Below are 26,513 nucleotides of genomic sequence, written 5' to 3' on the forward strand. Positions count from 1 at the left end.
ATTTCTGTGGAGTGCTTTAAACTTTCATTTTCAACATTCAAAGAATTATGATAGAAAAAAAATTTGTTTTTCTTAAAACACTTCCCTGCAAGAAATGCGTTTTTATGTGCGTATTCCGGAACAAGTACTTCACTGCAATGATAATCGCGCACAGACTATGGGTTGTGAGTATATGTGCAGACAGAAGAATGACCGCAACACACGGAGCGCAAGCGCATGTCCGACACTTTGCAATCAATGTCGTGCATCTATCTCGTGCAGTCTTCAGTGGAATCTCTCATCGCGAACATGGAAAACTCACACGAGGAACATACGATATCACCGAATATCAATTATCAGCGGGACATACAATACATCTTCAAACCGGGTAACTGGATTCTCGGCTCGATCGGCATCTGGCCTCTCACGATCCGCGGAATCGGTCGACACGCATCTAAGATCGCGATCCTGCTGTGTAATTTTGCATTAATTTTCGCGATAGTACCCTGCTTTCTAAACATGATCTATGATCAGAAGGATCTCAATATAAAGCTCAAGCTCTTTGGAGTTCTGGGTTTTTGTAGCATTACACTGATGAAGTACTGCGTTCTTACGATATATCGGCCAAAGATATCGCGCTGCATCGAACATGTGAAGAGTGATTGGTGGCAGGTCAGTGTCATCGATACATAAAATGCGACGTGGAATCGACAAAAAACATTTATCAGCATAATGATCACAAGTGACATTTTTTTCTTCTATTTTGCGATGCGAAAAATCAAGCGCGACGATGTTGACTTTTTAACTAAATATTTTTGAACAGTTAATTAAAAATCTCATTTATTTTATATTCTTAGCATTTAATTTTTATTGCAGTGCTTATATGATTACTACAAATCGAAATTCAGAATTGCAATAAAATATCAATGTTGCAAAATCAGAAATACGATTTTCTTTAATTAAAACTGTTATTGCAACCATTATTTTAAATTCGGATTTTACGAATCACATCGACGAGATTTATATTTAATTACACTTATTGTGCGAGTGCCCGTCGCGAACGTGACATTTTGTGTGTTTTTTTCATATTAATAAAACATATTGGAGTCAAGATTAAAGTACATTTATAATGCTTTTTAGAATTAATTTTGTTTTGTAATTTTGACAATAAATACATATTAAGAATTTTATCACTCATTTTCTTTAATAAAAATGTTTAGAATATTGTGACAGGTAAAATTCAGTTCTGATCGTGAAATGATGCTGAAGTATGCCACCACCGGTCGTACATTGTCTATGATCAGCGCGACCTCCATGTGTCTCCCTGAGGTCATTTATCATACAATTCTGCCGTTTTGCACCGAGCATAAGATCGGTAATCAAACCATTAGACCGCTGGTGTATCCGACATATAGTAAGTTTTTTAACACCCAAGTGAGTCCGGTATACGAAATAGTGTACTTGGCTCACTGTATGTGCGGATACACCATATATTCAGTGACGGCCGGAACGTGCGGATTGGCAGCAATATTGGCCACTCACGCGTGTGGCCAAATCCAGGTGGTAATATCTCGACTTGAGGATCTTTCGCGCGGCAAAAATTTCGAGCAATTGTTGGATGTTAATCAACGAATCGCTCACATCGTAAAAAGTCATGTTCGAATATTGAGGTAATACAGTTATATATATTTCTGTGAAATTAATTCTTATATTTTCAAAAATTCAATGTAATTAATAGAGTTTTTATTCGCTTTAAAATATATATTTAAATATATTAAAAATTCTTGATATTGTATTGTAGAAAGAAAGTATTGATACGTATAAATCTCTGAGAATAAAGATAAATGTTTCAATCTTATGTTTATGTTTGTATTATATAAATAATATATAATTGTATAAAAATGTTTTCAAAGTTTGCGAAAAAAGTTATTCATAACATTTTAATTTTTATCTTCGTATTCACAATCATATTATATACATTATTATATCCACTTCTTTTTTAGAATTTCGATAGTAGACATAATTGATACAGTGCATTACATTGAATTGATTATAATTGACAAAATTCGAGCTTTTCTTTAAAAAAAAAAAAAAAAAAAAAAACTTAATGTTTTTGTCATAGAAAAAATATTTTCAAACAGAACACTCATACAGAAAAAGTTGTGATTATTAGAAACAATTAGAACTCAAAACAATTTTTTCGAATAAAAAAATTTGCATTACACATAATATATATCAGCTTTATCACTTGTTGCACAGCATTCAAAAGACTGGTAAATGCAACAGGTGCGTCTTGCAAACCAACACATTACATTCCAATGGGCGGTACAATTGCATACTTGTAGATCATGCGCAAATTATGAATACGCGATATTATAAGCTCAACGTATATCTACTTTTCTACTGTGTATAATCTAATCGATTTAAACTGTGCAAACCAGCACGAACAAACATCTTATTACAATATAGAGTTGCATTATCAGTATAATATAGTTTATACTCAAAGCAAGTCATTTTTCGTGTTTGTAATCACTTATCCATTTTGTTAGAACCCTTAATTAACTTTAATAAAAAGAAAAAAAATGTTTCTCAATATTTATTAAATACTATTGCAAATTCTCCTTCCGCCAAAGTTATTAAGGAATAATAATTTTTCTATAATATTTTCGATATATTTGTAATAATCTAATAAAAAATAAAATGGTTCATAAAAGTTCTCATGTACAAGTAACAACAGTTTATTTCAGATTTTCTACCGCCGTAGAAGAACTTCTACAGGAAGTATGTTTATTGGAATTCGCCAGTTCCATATTCACGATGTGTTTGCCTGAATATTACTGTATAGTGGTGCGCTCTAATATATATTTAAAAAAAAAAGCTAATCTCTTTTAGAAAAAATAAATACAATTACATATATATCACTTATTAATTTTTAGGATTGGCAAAATAGCGATGCAGTGGGACTAACGACTTATTTTCTGCTTTTCATTTCGTTCTGCTTCAACATGTATATATTATGTTATATCGGTGAGCAGCTTGTGGAGAAGGTAGATTTATCTAAATATTTCAATTTTGTAACGATTGATTGAGCTTCGAAGAAAGCTGTAATAAGAAATAAATAAAATTTAGGATAGTTCGAACATTTTTTGTGGATTTAACATTTCAGAGTAGTCAAATTGGAACGAAGTGCTTCACGACTACCTGGTATAAACTGCCGACAAAATCAATTCGTAATCTAGTTTTAGTGATCGCAATGTCCAGCCATCCCATAAAGATCACCGCTGGTAGAATGATAGATTTATCATTGGCGACATTTGGAAATGTAAGGAATTGTATGGAACATTAATTTAAAATTATGCTTGATGACAAAAAAATTATTTAATTTAGAAACAGTTAAATAACAATCAGTATATTTCCAGAAATTATATTTACTCAGAATACTCGCGAGAACTTTTATTTTTTCTACATTCTTTTATAAGATTATTACTAATAAACTAAATTATAAAAAATTGTGTATTAATTTAGTGTTACTTTTTATTAGGTACTCAAAACAAGTTTGGCATACTTGAGCCTTCTTCGAACATTAGTAGTATAAATATAATAAGAATTATAGCAAATGTGTGAAGGTAAAATGTAACATCTTCACAGTAGAATCCTTATAGACTAAACGCGAGAATTTTAACATAATTAATTTTTAACAAAATATTTATTATAAAAAATTAATTTTCAAATTTTAATTAATTTTATTATAAATCTTCTTGTTCCAACAGAAATATAAATTTTATCGCAATGAAAATATATTGTTCAAATGATATTTAAAATATAGTATTGCGTACTGATTTTGTACATTTACATGTAATTATTTAAAAAAATGTAAAAAATAGAAAATTAAAAAAAGCCTAACATTTGAAAAGATGAAATAATATTTACTGCTAATATTATTGTTTTATATTTCTATTCAATAGGAATCACGTAAAATAATGAAATTGCTGGCAATTGACTATTGGTAATTTTTACCAATTGTTGATTAAATTGTTGTTGTCAGACAGACGCAAATTTATGCTTTTCGAGAATAACGTGATCAAGATGTGACTAATATTCCCGATAAAAGATCGATAACTTATATAATTCAATAATTATTGTGAGCGTTTGTACAAACGTAACGTAGGGATGAATGGCGTATAAATAATATAAAATTTTTTAATAATAATACACACGTGCACACCTATTTTATCAGTGATCTATCTTTATATCGTGTTTTAATTTAATCTTGCATTCTCAACATTCAAAGAATTATAATAAGAAAAAATTCATCTTTGTTAATACCACTTCTCTGCAAAAATTAATATATATGTTTTTATGCTAGCATTCCGAACAGACACACTTCACGCAATGTTAATCGCGCACAATCTAACTGTATACGGTGACTTACGTGCGTTACAAAAGGATGTCTGCAATGTGAGCGCAAGCGCATGTCCGGCAATCAATGTCGCGCGTCTACTTCGTGCAGTCTTCAACGGGATCTGTCATCGCAAACATGGAAAACTCACAAGACAAACATACGAGATCATCTAATGTCAATTATCAGCAGGATATACAATACATTTTTAAACCGGGTAACTGGATTCTCGGCTCGATCGGCATCTGGCCTCTCACGATCCGCGGAATCGGGCTACATGCATCTAAAATCGCGATCTTGCTATGTAATTTTGCGTTAATTTTCGCGATAGTGCCCTGCATTCTGTACATGATTTATGATGAGAAGGATCTCAACTTGAGACTGAAACTCTTTGGCCTGCTGGGTTTTTGTTGCACTGCATTGATGAAGTATTGTGTCCTCACGATTCATCGGCCAAAAATATTGCGTTGCATCGAACACGTGAAAAGTGACTGGTGGCAGGTCGGTGTTGTCGATATATAAAATCTGACAGAATTGAATCGACAGAAAAAAATTTATTAGTAACGATAACAAGTGATGATTAATATTTTTTCGTGATGAGAAGAATTAAGCGCGACAAAGTGTTGGCTTTTTAAGTGAATATTTTTGAACAATTATTTTAACCTCATAAATGTCATTTATTTTATAATTTAGCATGTAATTTTTACCACATTGTTTACATGAATTAATACGAATTAAACATTAAAATTTAGCGTCGTAAAATGTGCCAATGTTGCAAAATCAGAAATATGATTTTCTTTAATTGAATTATTATTAAAATTAGATTTAAATCCGGATTTTATGCGTCAATAAGATTTATATTTAATTTCATAGCTAGCACATATGTTTTTTCATATTTTTTCATATTTGTAAAACGTATTGAAATACATCTTATAATATTCTTTACAAATAATTTTAACGTAATCTTATAATTTTGACAATAAATACATATTAGTTATTTTATCGCTTATCTCTTTCAATAAATATGTTTTCAACATTGTAATAGGTAAAATTCGACTCTGATCGTGAAATGATGCTGAAATACGCCACCACCGGTCGTAGACTGTCTATGATCAGTGCTACTTCCCTATATCTCCCTGAATTCATATATCATACGATTCTGCCGTTTTGTACTGAGCATAAGGTCGGCAACCAAACCATTAGACCGCTCGTATATCCGACGTATAGTAAATTTTTAAATACCCAAATGAGTCCGGTATACGAAATGACGTATCTGGCTCATTGGATGTGCGGATATACTATATGTTCTGTGACAGCCGGATCGTGCGGATTGGCAGCAATATTCGCCACTCACGCATGTGGCCAAATCCAGGTGATAGTATCTCGACTTGAGGATCTTTCGCGCGACAAAAACTTTGAGCAATTGTTGGATGTTAATCAACGAATCGCTCACATCGTAAAAAGTCATGTTCGAATATTGAGGTAATATAGTTATATATCTCTTTGGAAAATTAATTTTTACATTCTCAGAAATTCAATGTAATTAATGGAGTTTTCATGTCTCAAAATAGTTTTAAAGTTCTTGACACATTTTTTTAAAGTATTGATAAAATATAAATCTCTGAAGTTAAAAGTGCTTTAATCTTGCGATTGTATTATATAAAAATTGTTAATCATTTTTTTCATTTTAAGCAGTACTAATTTAAATTATGATATTTTTGAACAGAATTTAAAATTATCAAATAATAAACTCAAAAAAGTGAGAAAGTATTATTTATAAAATTTTAATTTCCGTCCTTATATTTTCTTATTCATATTATATATATTTTCATATCCACTCCAGTTCTGGAATTTTTACATAATTAACAGAATACATTGCATTAATTGAATTAATTATAATCGACACAATTCGAGTTCTTCTTTAAAAAGATTTAGAATTTTTGTCATTAAAAAAATATATTTTCAAATTTGTATAGAAAAAGTTTTAAATCTCAGTGCTCAAAATGTTCTTTTCGAATAAAAAAATTTGCATTTTATTATATATATATATATATATATATAACTTCTATCACGTGTTGCACAACGTGCAAAAGGTTGGTAAATGCAACAGGTGCATCTAACAAGCCACCAACACATTTCAGTGGATGGTGTAGTTGAATACTTGTAGAACATGCGTAAACCGTGAGTATGCGCGAGTATTATATCCTCAATGTATATTTTTCTACTATACATCAATCTAATCGATCTAAACCGTGCAAGTGAGCACGTACAACACATCTTGTTACAATATAGAGTTTTGTTATAATATGAAGTCTATATATCTTGTTACAATATAGAGTCGCATTACGACCGCATTACCTCGGTCACACTTAGAACAAGCTGTTGTCTTATGTTCTTGATGTTTTTTGCTTACTTTGATCCAGATTAACTCTAATAAAAATTCTTCTTGATATTTATTAAATAGTATTATACAAATCCTGTTTATGTGAAAATTATTGGAGATTAATAAAACTTTTTTTAGTATTTTCGGTATATTTGTATGCAAAAATCCGATAATGTTGAAAATAAAATAAGTCATAAAAGTTCATACAAGAGTAATAGTATTTTATTTCAGATTTTCTTCTGCCGTGGAAGAAATTCTGCAAGAAGTATGTTTATTGGAATTCATTAGTTCCATATTTACAATGTGTTTGCCTGAATATTATTGCATAGTGGTGCGTTCTAATATATATTTAAGAAAAAGAAAGCTAATTTCTTCTTTAAAAAAAAAAAAAATGAAATTCATATTTGTTACTTATAATTTTTAATAGGACTGGCAGGATAGTGATGCACTAGGGCTAATAATTTATTTTATGCTCTTTATTTCATTCTGCTTCAATATGTATATATTATGTTACATCGGCGAGCAACTTGTAGAGAAGGTAAATTTATCTAAATATTTGAATTTATGTAAATTTTGTAACAATTGGTTTTTCGATTTTTGAATAAATCTGTAACAAAAAAAATAAATCGAATATTCTTTGCGGACTAAAAATTGCAGAGTAGTCAGATTGGGACAAGGTGCTTCATGACTACTTGGTATCAACTGCCGACAAAGTCGATTCGTAATCTAGTTTTAGTGATCGCAATGTCCAGCCATCCCATAAAGCTCACCGCTGGTAGAATGATAGATTTATCATTGGCAACATTTGGAAATGTAAGAAATTATACACAACATTTACTTGAAATTAATCTGGAAAAAATTCAGAAAAATCCAATAATCAATATATATCGAGAAGTTATATACTCGGGAGCACTTTTGCTTTTCTATATGTGTCGTTTGTAAAAGATTGTGGTTAATAAACTAAATTATATAAAAAAATTATTATGTATTACTCTAATGTAATTTTTTATTAGGTATTGAAAACAAGTTTTGCATACCTAAGCCTTCTTCGAACGTTAGTGGTATAAATATAATAGAAATATTATAGCAAATGTGTAAAGGAATAGTGTCAAATATAATGTCTCCTTCACACTATAGAATTCTCATAAACACGTAAGCATTATAATAAGATAATTAATTTTTAACAAAATATTTATTATGAAAAAATTAATAAAATAAATTTTTCAAGTCTTTTTCCTCGAGAAAAATCTAAATTTTGTTGCAACATAAAAATATAATATCGCATATCGATTTATATGTTAATTATTTTAAAAAATGTAAAGAATATAAAATTAAAGAATAGTATAATATTTAAAACGATTTAAATAATGTTTTTTTGTTATTAATATTGCTAATATTGTTTTATATTTGTTCAATAGGAATCACGTATAGTAATGTGACAACTGATGTGTCAGCTGATTACTGGTGATTTTTACCGATTGCTGGTTAAATTGGTGCTGTCAGAGAGGCACCGAGAATTGACAGTAGAGTTTTTCATAAACAACGTAATCGAAATGTGACTAATATTCCCAATAAAAGAGTACAATAACTTACATAATTAAGTAATTATTGTGCGTGCCTGTGTGTACAGAGTGTGAATGTGATATATGAATGAATATTCAGCTTTTGTAGCGGTTTTTTTAATTTAACCTAACCTCCTGTTACATTGTGAATTTTGTGAAACCTAATCTCCTGTTACATTGTGTTGAATTTTGTGATAAAACAAATATTAGTATAATAATTTCATGATACTCGGTTTTATAAAAATTCGTGTATCTAAAACAAGTTATCTACATATAATAATACAATGAAAATTAATCAGACGTGATTTAACAACATAGTATATAATCTACAAAGTATTTTTCAAAAGTAATTGTTTATACTTTGAAAATATCTTAATTTCTTCCTTGTACAATCATAATTTGTTTCGTGTTTATTTATCAAACAAGTTTTATTAAATTGTAAATATATTAGAATACTAATGGATTAATAAATTGCTATGAAGACCACATTGCAAAATGTCTGAGAAAAAGACGATTGGTGGTATTCCTGTGGAGTGTTTAACTGGACAACAAGCAGCAATATGGTCAGGATGGCGTATACTAGGAGACAGAGAGCTTGTGAGAGAGGCTTCTGCCAAAGGAACTCATATAAAACTAGCTTATAAGTGCCTTGCATGCAGAAGAAATTGTTCTGTAGAGCAAGCATGTATATATTTCAACAAAGAAGTAGACAATTGGGTGAATGAGTTATTAAACAAAAAACAAGTTTACAGAGCCTCGCATATTTTAAAAAATATGGTATGTCATATGTATATATATATATATATATATATATATATATATATATATATATATATATATATATGTGTATTATATCTGTTAAATAACATTTATCATCTATAAATGTTTATGTATTTGTTATATCTTTTTTGGAATGGATAAGATTTTTTGAATAATTAATAATTTGTTAAATAATTAGAAATATATATATATAATAATTATATAAATCATTATTTTTTTATAGGGAAAGGATCCCGTAGAATATATTTTTGCAGTTTCCATAAAGAGCAAAGACTCAGTTTTAAGAAACTATTTATCAGAATATATGATAAATATTAATGGATTCAAGACTGAACACATTGCAGCCTGCAATCTTATTAAATTTATTAAACAGTATGAAGACAAATGCAAGTAAGTTCGTGAAAATAGGAAATATATACATGATAAAAAAATTATCATATATTAATATCTATTTATTTTTTAGAGTTGAAAATGGATTAAGTTCTTGTATATGTATAGATGATGTAATGAAATTACCACAAGATACCGAAGAAGCTTTACGTATTGAATTATATTTTTCTTTGAATATACCAGAGATTTTAGGAAATGTGTCAAATAACGTTTTATGGGACTATTTATTATCGAATAATAAAATTAATGCCTTAAGGTTATGGATTGATGCAAGACATAAATCAGATGTTCTGCAGATTTCAGACGACATTGATCATCACATAAAATCCTTATTTATGAATTTAAATATTACACTTGATATGATTGACTATATAGATTCTTCACATGCTAGTGATTTGGTAAAAGATCTAACTAAAAATTATTTATGTAGGTGCGTATAATAACTATTATATAATAACTATATCATTTATATTTTTTTATATTATTTATACTTTTTTATTAGTATAATAATAAATTATAGAGAAAAATGTACGAAATGTAAAATATTAAATATATTACTTTAGATATGGTATTTATACGAAAGAAGAACAGAATAACATGAAATTGATATTAAATCGTTTCTTCAATTGTGGTATTACATTGGAAGAAATGAGTACAATATTATCTTTAAATTCCTGCAATATTGATAAAGCAGAATTTTTGCAAAGCATTGATCAACAATTGTGCCTTACACATTGCTTGCAAAACAGTCATACTGAAGAAGGCAGCTCAAAACTGAAAAAATTGTTTAATATCCTAACTAATATGTGTAACGCTCGAGATAATTACGAAGATGCATTAATATATGGAATTGTAGAGTCGATTAATTATATCTCGGACGATTTTAATACCTTTTTAAAAACAAATTATTTAATAAGTTTAACATTAATATTTTTACGATTATGGCAAACAACGCAGATCACATTGTGTAACGAAGCAAATTCTTCAAAGAAGAATACACTAATACGAGATATATTTTCGGATAAACTTGTTTTAAAAACTGACGAGTATGTTATTTCGCAAGAAATTCTTCAGTTCACACTTTCGCATATACCAAGTTTACAATATATTATCGAAGATCAAAATAAAAAAGATGATATTACAGTATACGAATTATTGGACGGCTATAAAAATTTGAGTTCGAAGCTTTTGTTTAAATGGCGCTTTAAAAATGAACCATTGCCTACTTTTACAAATGAAATTCTTATCAAGAAATATGGACATCAAGAAACATTAACATACGGTTATTATCTGAAAGAAGGTAGACCAAATATGGCTGTGCACTGTTTAACTTACACTCAAGCAAAATTACTTGGAAACGTATCTTCCCACAGGTTCATATATTCGCAATATTAATATTCATTTTATTATTATAACAGCTGAGAAGCATCATTTAACGGCTAAAATAATTTTAGGAAATTTAAAGCGGCCTTATACGCGCACGTTCTCGCTTTGAGAAATTTAGATAGGTCTGATATCGTATGCAGCAGTATTTCCTTCATTGAGTTGCTAAGAATCGACTCGAGCAATTTACGATTACACGTTACTGTGGCAAAATATGTACAAGAACAATTAAACATCTCCATAGGTATCTAACTTATATCTAACTTATATGTGTGATACTAACGTGGAAAAACATTTTAAACGATATTTATTTTTTATTGTACAGGAAACCTGTTGGAAAATGTAGTATATAAGAATGAAACTGATTTAAAATCTGTAATGTCATATTTAGAACAGAGCTTCCAGAAACATTTACTGAATGAAACCTTCATGTGCGATAATGCGCAATTTGTCGAAGCGCTGAAGATCTGGGACATCATCGTACGCTTTGCGCGTGTTCATGATTATGTGCTATCCGATACGTTGCTAAAATATTTAGCAAATCATCACTTGTGGTTCGAATTTATTACAGTTTGTCATATATTTGCTTATCCCACGACTCAGGTACTTTCCGAAACAACAATAGCCTGATTAAAGTAAAATTTAATAAATATATAAAAATAAAGCTCGAATTATTCGTATGCTACATAGGTATTGGAAAATGCCGAATTGTTTAATAATGCGAGTATACGGGAGCATCTATTAACATGTTTAAACAATGATAAACTTAACAAATCTCAATCTTATGAGCAGAAACCGAAATCCCGTGATACAAGACGATTATCGTCGAAGCAGCACAAAATTGGATCGGAAGAACATGTGAGATTATTGTTGCTTATTAATAATTTTAATTGTTATATATAAACAATATTTTTCAGGAATCTCCAATATCCACTTCAACTGGTATCGAGATAGACGCAACTAGTATCGAACATGTTTCCAATAGTTATGTCTCGACTCCTTCAGATAATAATTTATGGTTAACTATATTAAATTGTCATCAAAGTCAAGACCCACCTGGAGCATTAATCAATGCATCTCGCTCAAATCTAAGACCTATATTGACCATCTTGGCAACATGTTATGAGGTGTTATTTTATTTTAATATCTATATTAATAGTATTCATATTATATTGATTTTTCTTTAAAAATCTTGTTTTTGTAGCCATCTTCAGTAGCAGCATATTGCTATTGTTGGATGGTAATATCGATAGGAAGAGAGGACATACTTTTCGATTACACGGAATGTCTAGAGCAGCAAATATGGCCTTCCAATAAAGTGTCGGAATTATTAAATAAAATGATTCAATGTGGTTTCATTAATACGGTTAATCAAGCTTACAAAATTTTCATGCCTGTAAGTTCAATTAATATAATGATAAAGATTCTCCATTCTAATTGCTAATATTTTGCAGGATAGTATTTTAAATCCATTCTTTGAGTTTTTGATGCAAGCAATTAGTTATGGTGAATTCAAGGAAAATCAGCGTTATTTGATAGAATTTAAATCACAATGTTCTTCACTTAAATACAATGTATGTACAGAATTACAATGAAATAATTCCAATATGTTTGAACAATCTTTTTAATATTTTCTGCCTTTTTTTTTAGAAAATTATGGATTGGGACAGCGTCCATTTCACGTACTTGAAAAATCTGTATTGGGTTGCAGTTGTTACAACCCAATGTATTGTTACAGCACTTGGTTACAGTTTTCAAAGTACGCCATTACGAGTAAAGTTTCTTGAAGCATTAATAAAATGTAATTTTTCTGCCGACTTACCAGGTAAAATATACATATATATATATATATATATATATATACCTTATATCAATTTGACTAAATACAGTTGGAATAACATGTAAAAATTGTTTTTGTACATTAAAGTTGCAGTACCGGATTTTCAACGTTTGTTGGATATAACGAAAATTCTGCAGAAAACCGATATAACATTGAACTTCACAGCTGTTATTTTAACTGATAATGCATATAATTTTGACATAGAGATTCAAAGATGCATTAACAGTTTAATGGCAATTGAGAATTTTAGCGTTGCCTTAGAATTAGCATGCTGTGCCGGATTAAATTCATCCGAAATCATATTAGCACAAGTAATATTTTCCAAAGTTTTCCGACAAGTCAAACACTGTTTCTATTATTAATCATCTTTTCTATAAATATAACATTGATTTCAGTCTCGAAATATTTTCAAACAATCTATAAATGTAGATGGTCAATTAAATTCTTCCTTTTGGATACAATGTGCTCAGGATTTTAATAAATACAATGTCCCACCTCAAGTAGCAGTTGAATTTTTTGTCGAACATGCCGAGAAAGTTGTATCGCACAAAGAAAGGTAAATCATATCTCTTATAATGTAATATTATTTTTACTGTAAATAATTATTTTTTTCTAGGTATGAAGTCTTAAAACTGGCTTATGAGACTTTGAAAAATACTGAAATCGAGCAACAAACTATCGATACTCTGGAGATGGCAATGTGGAAATCATGTATTTTAGCTGGACCCGAAAATATAGAATTTGATTGCAATGATTATATTTTTAATAAATTAAAAACGGAGTTATTATCTGGTTTGGATAAGTTACAAGTCACTTGTTCCTTGATAGAAAATGAAAAAAATGCTGCGGAAGTTTTAATAAATAAATTAATTGATTTAGGCAAATTGGATATTGCCTTACGAATAAGCCTTATTTTTAATTATAATCATAAAGTACGTATTCTTTTATTTTTAAGCTTCATTAGTATATTGTTAAATTTAAAAGCTTATTTATTTTCTAGGATCTACAAATATTGATGTTATGTTTAAGTCTAGCAGAGGGTGAAATTTCACCAGCGGATTTAACTTCGCAGCAAAAGAGTCTTTTAGAGGAAACAAATCAGAGCAAGCAACAAAAATATGGCACTTTACGTAAACGCGGTCTGCAAAGATTTTCTTCGTCATCATCACGTATGCCTCATTATTTTTTTTTTTAACATTTCTATTTTACATCTGAAAATACTTTTTATCTTTCTTCCAACACATTCCAACACATTTTATCTTTACAGTAAATGCGATTTCATCAATTGTAGAATCCAGCAAAATAAACGATACGGCAATTAGCAATCGCCAGATGGAGTGTATTTCAATATTAGAAAAGTTATCTGAAATCCTTAAACATGGAAATGAGATATGTTTTAGAATTGTTTCATGTTATAAACTTGCTACGCGTTTAGGGAAGACTTACCAATTGTTGCTGATATTAAAAGAGCCTATAAAGTTTTTACAGGAGATTATCGAAAGTAATATTGAAAATAAATTTGAGACTGCTAACGATATAATAATGTCTTTCAAAATTAAAACGGAAGACGTTGCAACATTTCTGACTGAAAATATTACAATACATATAAATCGTGCCATGGAAGGTAATTATGAAAAATGTTTCTTATTTTTTACTTTGAGTAATATTATATGTATTAAAATAAATATATCATCAATTTTTTACAGATGGTCAAGAAGACTTAATCTTTATGTGGGGTTATTCCTTGAATTCACATTTTCATCTAATAATGGAACTTTGTAGTGACATTTCATTATTAGGATTAAAATTGTTAAAAGCAGCACAATCATTGCTGGGAAGATATGTTAGCACTCACGATGAAAAAAGAAATGGTAATATTTTTGTTAATAACAAATTATTTTGTTATTAAATTATTTTTTAAATATAATGATAGGCATATATATTTCTGTTCATTGCGTTATAGTTTTGGGATTGAAGACAATAGTAGAATTATTGATAAGATCTCACGATTGTTTTACGGCTTCCTGTAACATGGAAGGAATAGCTTCAATATTACGAAAATGTCAAAGCCTCGCAAATATGTTACAAATTTTAAAACACTGGGCGATATTGGTATATTAATTAATATCTTATTTAATTAATTATCATATAATTTCAATAATTTGTTTAATTTTAAATTCTTTATATTATTAGGTACGTCTTGTAACTGGCGTTGGTCGATTCACTGAAATGAATTATATCTTTCAAATCTTGAAAGAAAACGACCAATTTGAGTCTTTATTGGGACAAGGTTTGGATAAGGTACTTTTTTTCGTATGATAAAATAGATGCACATATCTTATCAGAAAATACATCTATGTCTTTTTTTTATTAAATAGGTACCAGGTCTGAAAATGGCACTACTAGAATTCTTGAAGCGTCAATATCCGGAAGATAAGGAGTTATTTACCCTAGTGGCGCTTCATTTCCGTTTATATTATGAAATTGCTCTCATGTGGGAAAATGAAGCGAAAGAAATAATTACGAAATTAATATCTGATATATTGAAAGAGTGTGGAAAAGGCATAACTGGCATTCCAGTAGAAATAAAGTTGACTCGAAGTGACAATATTCAAAAACAATTGCAACTGGCTGTAACAAATTTTACTCATGCTACTCAATATTATTTACAGGTACGAAGAAATGAAATAAGAAATATGTATATTTTACAAACGAGAACTGCCAAAAAATAATATATTTTATTTTCAGGATAAGAAATTAAATCTCGCGAGTCGATGTTCCTATCAAGCCCAATTAATTACGCTTCAAATTTCACTGTTGACTGCAATACCGCAAAATCAACAAGCAGTATGTCTGTTGAATTTGAAAAGAGATGAGTTAGATAGGATATTGTCTCACATCTTGAACTTTCCTCAAGCTCTTATTGTTATTCGCGCTTACAATTATCATGCAGATTGGGTTAATCTTATTTATCATCATTGTATTCTCAAAGGAGAGACGCGATATCTCAAAGAATTTATGATGGTGAACAGTCTAACGCCTATGATCGTTCAAGATTGCGCACGCAGGTAAATTTAACATGTAATTTATACAATCTTATTATTTGAAGTTTTTATACTTAAATAATTTTCTTAATTACTATCATTTTACATATATTTTTAGGTACAGATTGGAAAAAAGTATCAATCATTCCATGACGGACAATATGAGAACTTTAGTATCTGAATTATCAGATGTTGAATGTAAATATATGGTAGCTAGTCAACTTGGCTTTAAAGATATTGTGGAAGAAATGCTAAATGATCCCATAGTAGGCTCCTATCTAAAGGACACAATTTGGAAAAAAGGATATAGCGCTCCATGACTCGTCGTTCAGCAGAATTTGACATAATCATCACTTGATAAAAAATATTACAAATTTAAACTCTACGACAGATTGTCATAAACTTATTTACTTATGATGTCATTGTAAACAATAAAGTTATATTTTTGTTAACGTTTTATTATTTATCAAGAAATTATTATCAATAAAAAATATTTTTTATATATTACATCATGGTATCATTTAATAAATTTTACAAACCAACTAGATTAATGAAAAAAGGCTTAATGGAATTAATATTCCTTTATTAAAAATAATACTTTAAACTTTAAACTATACTGCATATACAAAGTTGTAACATATGTTGGTATCTTGCCATAATCGTTGAATGTAACCATCTGTACATGTAAGCTAGCCATTTTATTGATTTAGGAGTTGCTCAAGTCAAGGGTAGATACAAGACTGAAAAGAATCATGTGTCGGTAACATGATTTGTGCTGTATCTATTTCTACCATCTAATGTTAAAAGACGATGAATTTTATTTATGGTGTATACCTTTTGAAGGCAATTTATCTATCACTGCTATATTTCTTAATTAAACTACATTACACTTATATTTTAGCAAATGATGAAACTGTATCCGTTAGTATTAATCATATCTATCTATTCAATAAAGAGTGATAAATTGTCTTATATGTCAGTACATTCTGATAATATCTGCAAAATAATATATGATATCATGATGATATTCTCAAAACATCATTGTATCACATATTATTTCGCGTATATTTTCAGGATATCCACATTAGATATTCTTATTAATTCTTAGATTTCTTATTAATTCTCAGAATGTATATTTAGAATGTAAAAGCATATTCGCACATTATGTACTATGTGTCATTTATCGTATAAGAAATATAGTAATCGTTTGTAGATATTATATACACAATATATCATAAACTGATAAGGCGTTATTATATTGAGACGCAGATAATATTTTTCTGAAATATTATTAGTTATTGTGTTAATAGAACCTGCTAAGATTCATTAAAAATGTTGCATTTAAATTATAAATATTGAGTGCGTAAAAAATTGTTTAAAATTTAAATATAAAACAATAAGAGTTAATTGATCGATTTTTTTTATGTATAAAAAAACAATTATTATATTTATTAAATATTTGCCAGAGGAAGGAAGATTTTCAAAAAATAATTTTGCGCAATTATTTTAATTAACGTGGAGAATAACTCAATTTATCATTTTAAAATCTGCGTTGGCGAATCTAAATGGTGGCGTATTCTAAGTGAGATTCCAGAGTTTATTGCTAACATTTAGCATTTTAATGCGTCGTGCTTTTTTGGAAGCAAAACCCACATGTTTGTAAACAGGAAGAATAGCATAAAATAAAAATGCAAAGAATTTTTTGCATTTATAGAATATACATATAAAATTTTCGATATATTTCTTTTCTATATTTGATATACGTTGAAATGTGTCGGCATAAAAGTTATGTTATTTTATTTTGCTTCGCACTACAGAATTTTTCAGGAATCAAAGAATACAATGCCTAAAGAATTCGATATTCTCTGTTGAAAACAGAGGACATGTGTATCCAAAGAAGTTTCTTTTTCGATGTGCACTACAATTCGCTGCTATTGCTGCTGTTCACGCATGAAAAATCTTAGCGAACATACGTGCAAATAGAAGCAGAAGATAAATTTCTACTCGACGCGACTTCACGGATTCCACACATTTATTAGATTAAAATTTTAGTTCAACGCAAAACTTGATTTTATAAATCAAGTAAAATAATATTCCTAGAATAAATGTAATTAAAATGCGATCCCACCCGAGGATCTTCCCTGAAAAAAAGCGGAGTCCGAGATCTTGTTAGGCCAGAACTTCATTCTCATAAAGGTAAATCCTTACGAATATTGCGCTTGTATCTTTATTAGAGATTCAACGCACAAACGCGATCTATGACGCGCATAAAGGGACGCGGATATTCACCTCGCGCGGAAAATTTACGTGTAGCGTCGGCATCTCGGCCCGTACGCGTCTGCCGGAGCGAAAGCCGTTCACCGCCGGCTATAATTTCGGTATATTTATGGGATTAATGCCGTGCTCCTTCGTGTGCGCGATACCCGGTAGAGATGGGTTTTCGATAGATCGATCAGGCCAGCTGGCCCAGGCACGCGCTTCTAAGCCGCTTATGTCGCTGCCGGCCCCGAAGTTTTGCGCTTTTTTGGAAATTCGCGCCCCATAATCCGACAGGCGCTGGCATTAACGGTAATTTCGAGGGAATGGAGTGATAATTGATTTCGAGGGGGATCGACCAAAAGACGGGCCGTTGCATAACGCGCGCAACTACGCCATGTGTCTCCGCCAACGTGAAATTCCTGGTGCGAGATTACGCTTATCGTGCGAATCCTTTCGTACGGAAATAGGATAACATAGCCCGTACAAAAATAGAGTAATATTGGATTCGGTAATACCGAATCAAATCCGGGCTATCCGCTTATTTTCACGCGGATGGAATTATAATTAGTTGCGTATTAATTGCTGTATTAAAAAAAGCATACACGGTATTTCGTATTTAAGCATAATCGAGTATTAGCTATCGGATTTTACTCTCGCTTTTGTTATACTCTCTTCTCTTGTGAAAATAGGTAGCTTAATCTGCGTATATCGGATTTTCCCCTACAATGTAGCTAAAAAAAATAACGTGTTTATGCCGAATATTCTATTATGCGGTCTAAAAATAAATGCTATTATAATCTATTTAATATAATATTACGGTTACGAAGTCTTACGCATCTAATTCTGTCTAACGCTTGGTACGAATATAAGATACTTACGTCTTAATATAGCATAAGACCGTCCATTCATTGACGCATTATTTAAATATTAAAATCTGATATGAAGTTAATAGCACGCAATTACGAAAGTTATCTTTAGTTACGGCATAATTAATGAAGCTCTTTTGTAATAACATTACGCCGAGGCGCTTTGTTTCGGCGAAACGGTCCGGATAGTTACAGCAACAGGCTATTCTTCCGCAGCCATTATTGACGCCAAGAAAAAGCGGACGCCTTAGATATTGAAGTCTAATTCGGTGTGCTGCAAACGTGAATAACCGATATATCGATTTCGCAGTGCAGCCATTGAATATCGACGCCCAGGCTTGCAATAAAGTGCGATAGACGCACGTGAGTTTGTCGTTATCAAAGGACGGCTTCATAATGCGCCTCGCTATAATTAATACGTGTGTTATCGCATTAAAAGTGCTGATGGTATTATATTCGATCGAAATGAGCAAACTCATTACGAGTCGCTGATGTACATATGCTCGCGTGATTGTCAGCCCGGGTAATTACGAGATCCAATCGAACGAGCATTGTTCATAACATCGTTCGTAACATCGCGTTATTCAATGCGATAATTTTTTTTTTTACATCCGTTCAATTATTGCTCCGCGAAAGCTACGTCGACGGGACGAACAGAGATATCAAATGTTAAGACGCTCCCGTTCTTGACGTTTATGGTCGGACATTCGGACGGAAGGGGCGTAATTCTGAGTTATGTGCGGCATTTTGCCAAAGATTACAAGTTACAAATGAGAGCCATATATCGAGGGATTACATCCCGCTTGATGTGGTATTGAAAGAAGACGGGGCTCGGCTTGAGCAAACAAGTCCTCGGCAATTCGTCGACTTTCAACGCGCAGTTTGGCAAAGGTAGATCCCTAATAAAGCACGTCGATAATCGGCACCGACCCGCCGAAACGACATACGCTTATGGTAATAATCGCGTAATTCATTGGTCTACCGAAATTACGCACAAGGATGTTCCCTTTGACCCTCTTTGTTCCTTCAAGCCCTTTCTGATCTCGCTCATATGTCGAATAAAAAAAAAAAAAAAAAAAAAAAAAACGTTCTGAGAAAATACACCCGATACGTCCCGCGTATCTTCCTGCCAATATTAAAAATAATAATGATAACAATGTCATCGGCATTTTTCTTTACTTTGTCATTTTCGGCAAGCGCAGCTTCGGTTCGATAGTAGTGGAAACGTGATCAATAAAATCTAATTATTGGAAAACTGCCGATCTGCTTTCGGAGTTAATCTGATCAAAGGGACGATTGGTATAGCGAGTTTGAATAAACTTGTCGTCCCCTTCTCCCCTCCCCTCCCTCAAATCCATAGTATTATACGATTGTGCATATCTTGCAATTCGAAAATTAATAAATATTCAACAATATAAAAAGAGTCAATTAATTCCTCGGATATTACTTTTTGACCATTGTATATCGAGAATTGTGTCAATTTATTCTCTGACGTAAGAAAACTTCTTCGATTCTTTCGAATCGAGATAAATTTTTCTTTCGACTTTACGTCACGAAAAATTGCATATACAGGATGCACCACCAGGAGGAACATTCTTTCATCGTAACGTAATTTATCGCGAAGTAAGCATTGCGTAACTAACGTACCATAACTAAAGACGAGCCCCACTCGATACTCGACTCCACTCGAGCACAATATCGGGATGCCACGTCCGGAATACTATTTCCCGGTCCGTCCAGGTTTACATTGGTGAAAGGGGCTCGAATATTGTCAACGTTACGAGCGATTCGACACGCGTTAACGGCGTCACCAGGGGTACACATTAAGTACTTATGTACGGACCCGCTGCCCACCGTTGTACTATTCAAATCGCGTAAATAAATCGCATTGTCGAAGAGAGCTCGTAATCGAAACGTTTCATTTCGATTTTTCATAAAATCCTCCCACTCGCCCTCGAGTTTCCGTCGCGGAACGACTAAGCGATAAGTGATCTAGAAGAGCCATGGCGTATCTAAACTTTTAAACACCCCATCACCCCAGTTTCTCAACAACTTTCGCATTATATCCAGCTCTTCGAGTCTCATATTTAGAATTTAAAAGTAATTCAGAATAATGACTAACTAAGCTACAAATAATTTTCAGTAGAAAATGCGCCAACGTTTTTATTACATTTTATTGCGTTTATCACATCGCCGAGGAGATTACGCTGGTTGACTACATAACCACTTATGTACTATAATGGAACGTATTACTTGTCCGATTTCAATGACGACGACGCGCGATGTCGTGTTCCGACATCCGATACAACGCGTTAACAATGTCAGCTCCTGACAACGTTGCTCGTTGAATGATATATTCGACGGACAGTGGATTCCGGGCAAGCTCATTCATCGGCTACGAGCGAGATATGTCTGTCCACATAATTGCAAGATCGCTTGAAAAATTGCGGTGGAACCTAATCACCGCCAAGACAGGCACCCACACGCTTCAACCTAGTCTCTGATGCAATTAATCTTGATAACAGAAAGGCCAATCAGAGCTAAATCGCAGATAGGACGGAGCAATCACGTATATTGACTTGAATTTTTGCGCGTCAATATCTGAGCGTGTAATCTCATAAATTCTTTTGCTGCTATCACGATTTTACGTCAAAGAGAATTCTTCATCTTTGCTCAATATATTTTATGTTTCAATTACTTTATCTTTATTTATTTTTCCGTCGTTTTAAAATAATTTCAAAATAATTAAGACTTTTTAATAACAATTTAATGCAAAACATAAGATGCAATAAAAAAAATTTGTAATTAAACATTCAAGAAGATTAAATAACAGAAAAGTGCTTATAGTATAATATAATTGATCCAACTTGAAAATACAGATGAATACATTAATGTCGATTGTACGCCTCTCGAAATTTTTTAATTAACAATTTGAGAAAGTTACAGAAAAATTATAATACGTTTTGCATGAGACAATTTAGCATTGCTAATTGTCAATGTTAAAATTCACTAAGAGGAGCATTATGTATTATACAATACAACACCTAGCTAAATTCTGCCGTGTGAACAAAATACTTCCGTTACTTTTTTAAAACACAAAAACTAAGGATGCTCCATAGACCATGTGAACATTCATACAGTTAGTTATATCGTTAAGGGAAGTTATACGACAGCATGAATGATTGCGGAAGGGGAGTAAAAGGTCCTTCCGCTCGATGAACTGTGGACAGACATGTTTTATTTTATATTTTTTCCATAAAGCGCAGTATTTCCTTTATTTTAATTTTGGATTTTTCTTTCATGCACACATGTGAGATCACACGCAAGCTTTAACAGCGTTTTATCGACCGTATCTTAAAAATATTCATAGTTTTAAAAATCTAACGATAAAAGTCATGTGCTATTAATTTCCAAGTTCAAAATAACATGTTTAGAATTGTCAAACGTTTTACTAAAACTGAGGGCAACGAGTTGACAATTAATGATAGAAATTCACTTTGCGAGTTATATCGCGCAGAGATTTCGCAATATTACGCGAAATAGGCAAATAACGCCGTGCGTGCAACACTCGGCTAACAAATTCGAGCGCGCTGCTATTTTACACCGCAATCCGAAATAACGGATATTTCGCTCAGCAACTTAAAGCCGAGCGTTGATAACGCGATATCGAGTCCCCGGAAGCGCGTAAAACGCGCAATAATAAATTGCGCGATAATTGGCACACTACCGAATATTAATGCATAACAAACGTAATGATAAAATAATAATATAATACTAATTATATCACGCGGTTAACACCATTATAATAATTTCTATATTAATAATGAAGACTCAATGATTATGTTAAACGTGATACGCGCGCGGTTTATGTTAACGAGTTCGCTAAGTATCCCCGATTAGCATAATTCCGCAATGAATCACAAGGATCGCGGGAGACAAAGATGCATCCCGCTTCGATGAACGAAAGCCAAGAGAAGAGAGAGAAAGAGAGAAAAATCTCATGGAAGAAAATGAATGAATGTGATCATATAGGCCATTGGCCGTTTACACGGCGCACGCGTTTTCTACGTATTCGTTTTTGTGGGAAGCCACTAAAATATCACCAAACCGCTCTCTGGCTATTAATCGTCGGTCGTCGATGATTCGGAAGGACCCAACCAGTAGCGCGAGTCCTTCCCGGGCGCGAATGTCAGAATCGACGAACACCTGGTTCTTGATACGCGCCGCGCGGGTTTCCAGCGAGTCGGAAAATTGCCGTAAAATTGCCGCAGAAAGCGATATTTTATTCCTTTCAGTGGCGACCACCCCTATAGTACTCTTTGGGGATGTTTATGGGATTTTATAGACTCGTGTCGCCCCCTTCCATGATGATGCTGCGAGCCTCTTGAATACGCGAATAAAAGCGCGCACCTGGATGGAATGATAATGATTCCGCGCGAATCGTGCAGCCGATACCGTCCTTGGCGTCCCAGCGATTTTGAAGAGCGTAAAGAAGATTCCGACAATAATGGGTTAAGAATTTCAATATGCGAGGCCGAAGGCGTCGAGCACTTGAAATGCTTCGAGCACTTCGCTCGAGTATTTCGAGACGTTCGTTAAAAAGATCTATCTTAAAATTCAGAATAATAAACTTTTCCGAAGTAGCCTCGACATTTTCGTCTTTAAAACAGAAATTTAACGAATTTAATTCTCTATCTCCTATATATATTATGAGAAATTCAGTATGTTTCATGTATAATAAAATACGAAATTTTAAACATTAAACAAAATTTGTACAATCAGCAAACATATCGATTACTGATATCAAAATACTATTTATATCGACGATATAATCAGCTCTAGCGATATTTAAATTTTTACTTTCAATATTCTCCGTTATTTTTAACAGCTTGAACAATTTGTGTATTGTCACGATCGGTAAACGAACACTGTAGTTGTATTTCATGAAAATTATTATGCAAACATTCTTCGCTAGTCTGATTTAGTCGTTGCTATTGAAAGATAAATAATGCCAATAAAAACAGCAGTGTATTCAATGCAAGCAGACAATACGTGACTGCTTTCTATTACATATTTCTGTATTGCACGTTAGCTTTTTGGTGAATATTTCCTTTTACTTTTAAACGGTAACAGAAAGACGTTTCTCTACATTGTATTTGGTAACGTAACTTTTTGTGTGAATAAACATTTAGAATAAAAATTAAACAAAGTATAAAGTTAAAATTAAAAATTAAAAAAACAATAATTGAAAGCTAATAATACCTTCAGCAAATTACATAGGAAGAGAAGGAAAGAAAGTTAATTAAAATAATACTTAAACTTTCGCGAAAAATTTTATAGTGCGATATAATAAAATGTTCTATTCTGTACTTCACATCCGCGGACAAAGCGTATTTCGGAAAAATAATATTAAAAGGAAGGAAAATACATATTTCTATCTGTTCTCAATTTTACATCGCACATGTTTCCATGTATATACTCTTCGCATTTTATTATTATTTCTTTAAGCGTACCGAGTTCGAAGGTAACGATTTTTATTACACGGGATAATCGAATTACGACAGAATGTGCTGAGAATTTCGCTCCTTTCAAAGCACCTAGTCCTTTCAAGCCCTGAGGATAACGCGATTACCGCGAGGCGACAATGCGCCCGTTAGCGCAACACGACGGCATATCCTTAATCAGGAGGCGTCTTCGACCAAGTATTATCCGAACACGCGTGTATTATGCGCCGGCACGTGGTCGGAAGCGCAATAGCGTTTATGGACGCCGCTCGCAACGAAGTTAAATCGCAATTTTCGTCCATTGTCCGATGTGGACGGCAAAACGAAACGAGGTTTGATCGTCAGCGGGAAAACGGGCGGAATAGTTTAACGAAGTTTTCGAGCAATCGTCCCCGGGAGAAGCTGACTTTAATGAGACTTCTGAACTCACTCACCCTCGGCTCGGAGGTCAGTATGAGAACATTGTTCTCTCCTCTCACTTGCATCGTCATTTTATTTTAAAAATTGATCTAACATTTTTCAACGTGCTAACGTCATTACATTCACCAGATATTTATAAAAATAATCAAAGGTTTTTATTTTCTCTCTTTCTCTCTTTTATTTGAGCTTATTAAACGTCTCTTGAATTAATAATATAATAATAATAACTTTAATTATGTATTATATTATTCGTAAGTTGATTTTTCCATTTCCAATAATGTCAAGCTGAATTTTCTATTTTCTTCCCTGCCCTTCAATTAATCTTCATTACAATAAGTTGATGTTTAGAATACGAGAATAATTGGTGACTAGTGACGACGCGATCAACGATCAAGAATAACGAGGATAGTCTTTTTTCTATGAATCCCTTCCCATGAACCGTGATGAATCTATAAAATATCCGTCGGGAAAAAGGGCATCGGCGAAATGCGGAACGGAAGATATCTGTGACGTTGCTTCGTCATCCAAAGTTCATTTTTCGCGAAGCCACTTAGGAGGGAAACGAGAAATGGTAAGGCTTTTAGGGGATTGCACAGCGTCGTTAAAACCAATGCGACAGCGTATGCCTCTTCGTTTCTTTTTCAATTTATAAGATATCAAAGCTACTTTAATTATCATTTCCAATATTTTTATATCTTAGCATTTATCTGTCTTGCCAATGCTTTAAATAATAAAATTTCAATCAAATAAAAATATAAATATAAAGAAAACTATACGGAATATTTTCTTCTATTTTTATATTTCTATTTCTTTCAGCTTTTATATCACAATTTATATAAAATATCTCAGACAAGTGGGTTTTGCTCCAAAGACTAGCCTTTATGCTGAACTCTCTACTCTAAGATAATGAGAACATTGTTTCGCAAACATTGGCCAAACTTTGCAATAATTACGAACGTGCCTGAGAAACGTGCAATATTCTCGCGGTGAACTGGGTCTCCACTGTGAAACAACTCCGCGAATGATATTCTAGGATAACCTCGAGTATCTTGTTGAATATCTTGTTTTAAACCGAACCAAATTCTCTTGTGCGCGCGCATGAAAGAATTTTTTTGCCACACATAATCCACTTTTCGCACCGGTAGCAGACAGTTTAAAGAATACATAAGAAATTGTAGTACGCAATGTAATTCTCTTTCTTGGTTCGCGAAGTAATCATGTTTCTGTTTGTACTTTATCTTTAAAGTTCTTTTTCGTGTAAAATGGATTTGCAGGATTTGCCGTGTAATTTGCATTACTTTTTTACGCGCGCTTCTTACGTCGAAAAAAAAATATATATATATATATATATATATATTTGGGATTTTCTATTTCTTCGCTACTTCTATAAACGGGAAATTAAGTGCAGATATTATTCTACTGCTTATTCGTAAGTATAAAGAAAGCGAGAAGAATATCAAATATTCTGTACACATGCTAAAATGCTTTCTATTAAAATCAGGATTCGCGTATTGCGAATGTTTTCTGCCAAACTAGGTTCGATTCAATAGTGACGGTTACCTGAAGCGAAGAAAAATCAGCGTGATGATTCGATTACTTCAGCGGTCCATATTATCCTAACCAGGCGGGCGCTCTCGCGTGAAATGATATTAGCATAAATTCGTTCGTTCCGTTATTCCTAAAAGGGAGAGAAATGCGCTTAGC

The 26,513-nt window shown here is 32.1% G+C and overlaps 3 protein-coding genes across 13 annotated transcripts; all 3 read left to right on the forward strand.

Annotated features, from left to right (window-relative positions):
• The first annotated feature begins 103 nt into the window (after nt 1-103).
• Nucleotides 104-4,486, forward strand: LOC148938318 (odorant receptor 4-like). 9 transcript variants are annotated; one of them, XM_089075985.1, is made up of 7 exons: nt 105-651; nt 1,213-1,393; nt 1,478-1,649; nt 2,727-2,826; nt 2,916-3,026; nt 3,146-3,301; nt 3,521-3,800. In XM_089075985.1, exons 1-7 carry the CDS (start codon nt 217-219, stop codon nt 3,572-3,574), a joined length of 1,209 nt encoding a protein of 402 aa, XP_088932111.1. In that variant the 5' UTR covers nt 105-216; the 3' UTR covers nt 3,575-3,800. The 9 variants fall into 9 exon arrangements, 5 of the variants coding, with proteins under 5 accessions (XP_088932111.1, XP_088932126.1, XP_088932108.1 ...); XR_016139030.1 differs by lacking the exon at nt 3,521-3,800 and adding an exon at nt 4,346-4,486 and having other exon boundaries at nt 104-651; nt 1,213-1,649; nt 2,916-3,006; nt 3,151-3,301; XR_016139032.1 differs by lacking the exon at nt 3,521-3,800 and adding an exon at nt 4,346-4,486 and having other exon boundaries at nt 1,213-1,649; nt 3,151-3,301.
• LOC105431955 (odorant receptor 4-like) lies at nt 4,466-8,296 on the forward strand. Of its 2 annotated transcripts, XM_089075913.1 has the most exons (7): nt 4,466-4,879; nt 5,424-5,860; nt 6,993-7,092; nt 7,189-7,299; nt 7,419-7,574; nt 7,775-7,913; nt 8,180-8,296. In XM_089075913.1, the coding sequence occupies exons 1-6, from the start codon at nt 4,466-4,468 to the stop codon at nt 7,826-7,828; spliced, it is 1,272 nt and encodes a 423-aa protein (XP_088932039.1). In that variant the 3' UTR covers nt 7,829-7,913; nt 8,180-8,296. The 2 variants fall into 2 exon arrangements, with proteins under 2 accessions (XP_088932039.1, XP_088932033.1); XM_089075907.1 differs by lacking the exons at nt 7,775-7,913; nt 8,180-8,296 and having other exon boundaries at nt 7,419-7,733.
• On the forward strand, nt 8,275-16,212 carry SPG11 (spatacsin). 2 transcript variants are annotated; one of them, XM_089075306.1, is made up of 22 exons: nt 8,275-9,100; nt 9,327-9,493; nt 9,567-9,923; nt 10,057-10,866; nt 10,948-11,120; nt 11,202-11,479; nt 11,567-11,734; nt 11,794-12,003; nt 12,081-12,272; nt 12,331-12,450; nt 12,527-12,701; nt 12,804-13,027; nt 13,112-13,272; nt 13,333-13,648; nt 13,717-13,885; nt 13,984-14,340; nt 14,423-14,587; nt 14,680-14,828; nt 14,910-15,017; nt 15,095-15,388; nt 15,465-15,784; nt 15,879-16,212. In XM_089075306.1, exons 1-22 carry the CDS (start codon nt 8,819-8,821, stop codon nt 16,078-16,080), a joined length of 5,397 nt encoding a protein of 1,798 aa, XP_088931432.1. In that variant the 5' UTR covers nt 8,275-8,818; the 3' UTR covers nt 16,081-16,212. The 2 variants fall into 2 exon arrangements, with proteins under 2 accessions (XP_088931432.1, XP_088931438.1); XM_089075312.1 differs by having other exon boundaries at nt 14,008-14,340.
• Nucleotides 16,213-26,513: the final 10,301 nt, after the last annotated feature.

This window comes from Pogonomyrmex barbatus, unplaced genomic scaffold, assembly GCF_055798465.1.
Source record: "Pogonomyrmex barbatus isolate J1 unplaced genomic scaffold, ASM5579846v1 scaffold1, whole genome shotgun sequence".
NCBI classification, from domain to species: Eukaryota; Metazoa; Arthropoda; class Insecta; order Hymenoptera; family Formicidae; genus Pogonomyrmex; species Pogonomyrmex barbatus.